Below are 2,005 nucleotides of genomic sequence, written 5' to 3'. Positions count from 1 at the left end.
ACTGTAGCTGCTTTCTGGGACAGTTTTTTAATTTTATTTTATCTTCTCTGGGAGTCGTTTCTTTGAGCAGCAGTGGAACTTTATATTGCCAGTTTGTTGCTCTTGTACATTTGACACGGACAATACACATGTGTACAGTACAAAATAAACAACGTTTTTCTTTTTAAAGTGCGAGTATTGCGCAAAGATTTACTTTGATCGTTAATTTATTAGGCTATAGAACTGTACTTCAAGAAACTTTTGTCTGTTTTCTAATGCTAAGACATTTTTTTTTTTATATATATATAATTAACACTCATTACATATAATAAAAAAATATATATAATAATATATAAATATATTATCTTATATATATATATATATATATCTGCGCGCCTATTCTGATTATACGTGCTCTTTAACAAGTTAAAAAATGCCTCGACCGGGGAAAAATTCTTACAGTGATCAGAAACCTCCTTATTCTTATATATCCCTTACTGCCATGGCTATCCAAAGCTCTCAAGAAAAGATGCTGCCGTTGAGTGACATTTATAAATTTATAATGGACAGGTTTCCTTATTACAGAGAAAATACGCAGAGATGGCAAAACTCCTTGAGGCACAATCTATCATTTAATGACTGCTTCATCAAGATCCCAAGAAGGCCAGATCAGCCCGGTAAGGGGAGTTTCTGGGCCCTGCACCCAGACTGCGGGGACATGTTTGAGAACGGCAGTTTCTTGAGAAGACGAAAGAGGTTCAAACTTCTCAGAGCTGAGCAACTGGCGTCCAAAAACTCTCAGATGCTCCACTATTTCCACCATCACCACCACCAGAACAAACTGGGCATCGGGCCACCTGAGGCTGCTGCAGGTGTTGGGAGACTGCCCCCGTTCCAAACCTACAGCATTAACGGTGGACAGTCGACTGGATTTAAACATCCCTTTGCTATTGAAAATATCATAGGAAGGGACTACAAAGGTATGATGGCTGGTGGACTTCCTATATCGTCGGTGATGCATCACCTTGGGTACCCAGTCCCCAGTCAAATAAGCAACATGGTGAATTCAATGTGGCCTCACGTTGGCATGATAGAATCCATGGCCCCGATGCCAATCTCTCCAGATTATGGACCATTTGGGGTACCCATGAAGACAATCTGTCACCCAACCAGCCAAACGATGCCAGCTGTCCCGGTTCCAATAAAGCCGACCCCTTCTCTGGCAGCAGTCTCTGCGATATCTAATCTCGCTAGGAGTCCGGCACAACTCTGCTCATCATCAACTTCTGCACTGCTTGGTCAAACTCTTTCAGACTCCACAGCCGGAAAAAACAACTTTTTGCACCCAACTGTTGTCCATTGTTAAGAACAATTTGGGGCCGATTCCAAGTAGTATCACTTACAGACTAGTATACTCAAAGTATATGCTTTTGGAACAGAACAGACAATTAAACATTTTCAGTGTTGAAAGGTAAACTGCATAGCTGCATCATAGTGTTGTATCTCAAACTGCAGGTAAGGTATTTTGTTGTGATGCAATGTGATGCTTAATTTGATGTAATTTAAAAACAATAACAACTGTATTGTCCCCAGATAGAAATACATTTCTACTTTTAATTCATGTAATCACAAATGAAAAACAAAAAGTATGTTTTGCGCATTTTGGGTTACCTTCCATCCAATATAGACCATCTGTTGTATTATGTATTAACAATACAGGAAATACGTTGATTTTGGACTATTGGACGACTTAGAGCTGCCACATTCATGTATATATATATATATATATATATATATATATATATATATATATATATATATATATATATATAATATATATAGGATAGTCGACCTATATATATATATGATAAAGTCTAGTGTCAGAAACATAATAAAGCATATATACTTATATATTTCAGATCCACAGTACCTTTACTTTTATTGTTTCGTGTACTTTATATGAAGTATTTTCCCATATCGACATACTTGTAGATGTGTCACATTTTTGTAAATGTATTTTCCCGTA

General features: G+C 37.2%; 1 protein-coding gene across 1 annotated transcript; it reads left to right on the top strand.

Annotated features, from left to right (window-relative positions):
- The first annotated feature begins 412 nt into the window (after positions 1 to 412).
- Positions 413 to 1,345, top strand: LOC121320000 (forkhead box protein B2-like). The gene has a single exon (XM_041258109.1). It carries the CDS (start codon positions 413 to 415, stop codon positions 1,343 to 1,345), a length of 933 nt encoding a protein of 310 aa, XP_041114043.1.
- Positions 1,346 to 2,005: the final 660 nt, after the last annotated feature.

This window comes from Polyodon spathula, chromosome 1 (assembly GCF_017654505.1).
Source record: "Polyodon spathula isolate WHYD16114869_AA chromosome 1, ASM1765450v1, whole genome shotgun sequence".
NCBI classification, from domain to species: domain Eukaryota; kingdom Metazoa; phylum Chordata; class Actinopteri; order Acipenseriformes; family Polyodontidae; genus Polyodon; species Polyodon spathula.
Note: the sequence above shows the minus strand (reverse complement) of the source record. Positions and strands in the feature narration are given on the sequence as shown.

What these genes read in the sequence shown, in the direction of transcription:
- LOC121320000 (XM_041258109.1), top strand. Translation starts at nt 413, where the DNA reads ATGCCTCGACCGGGGAAAAATTCTTACAGTGATCAGAAACCTCCTTAT.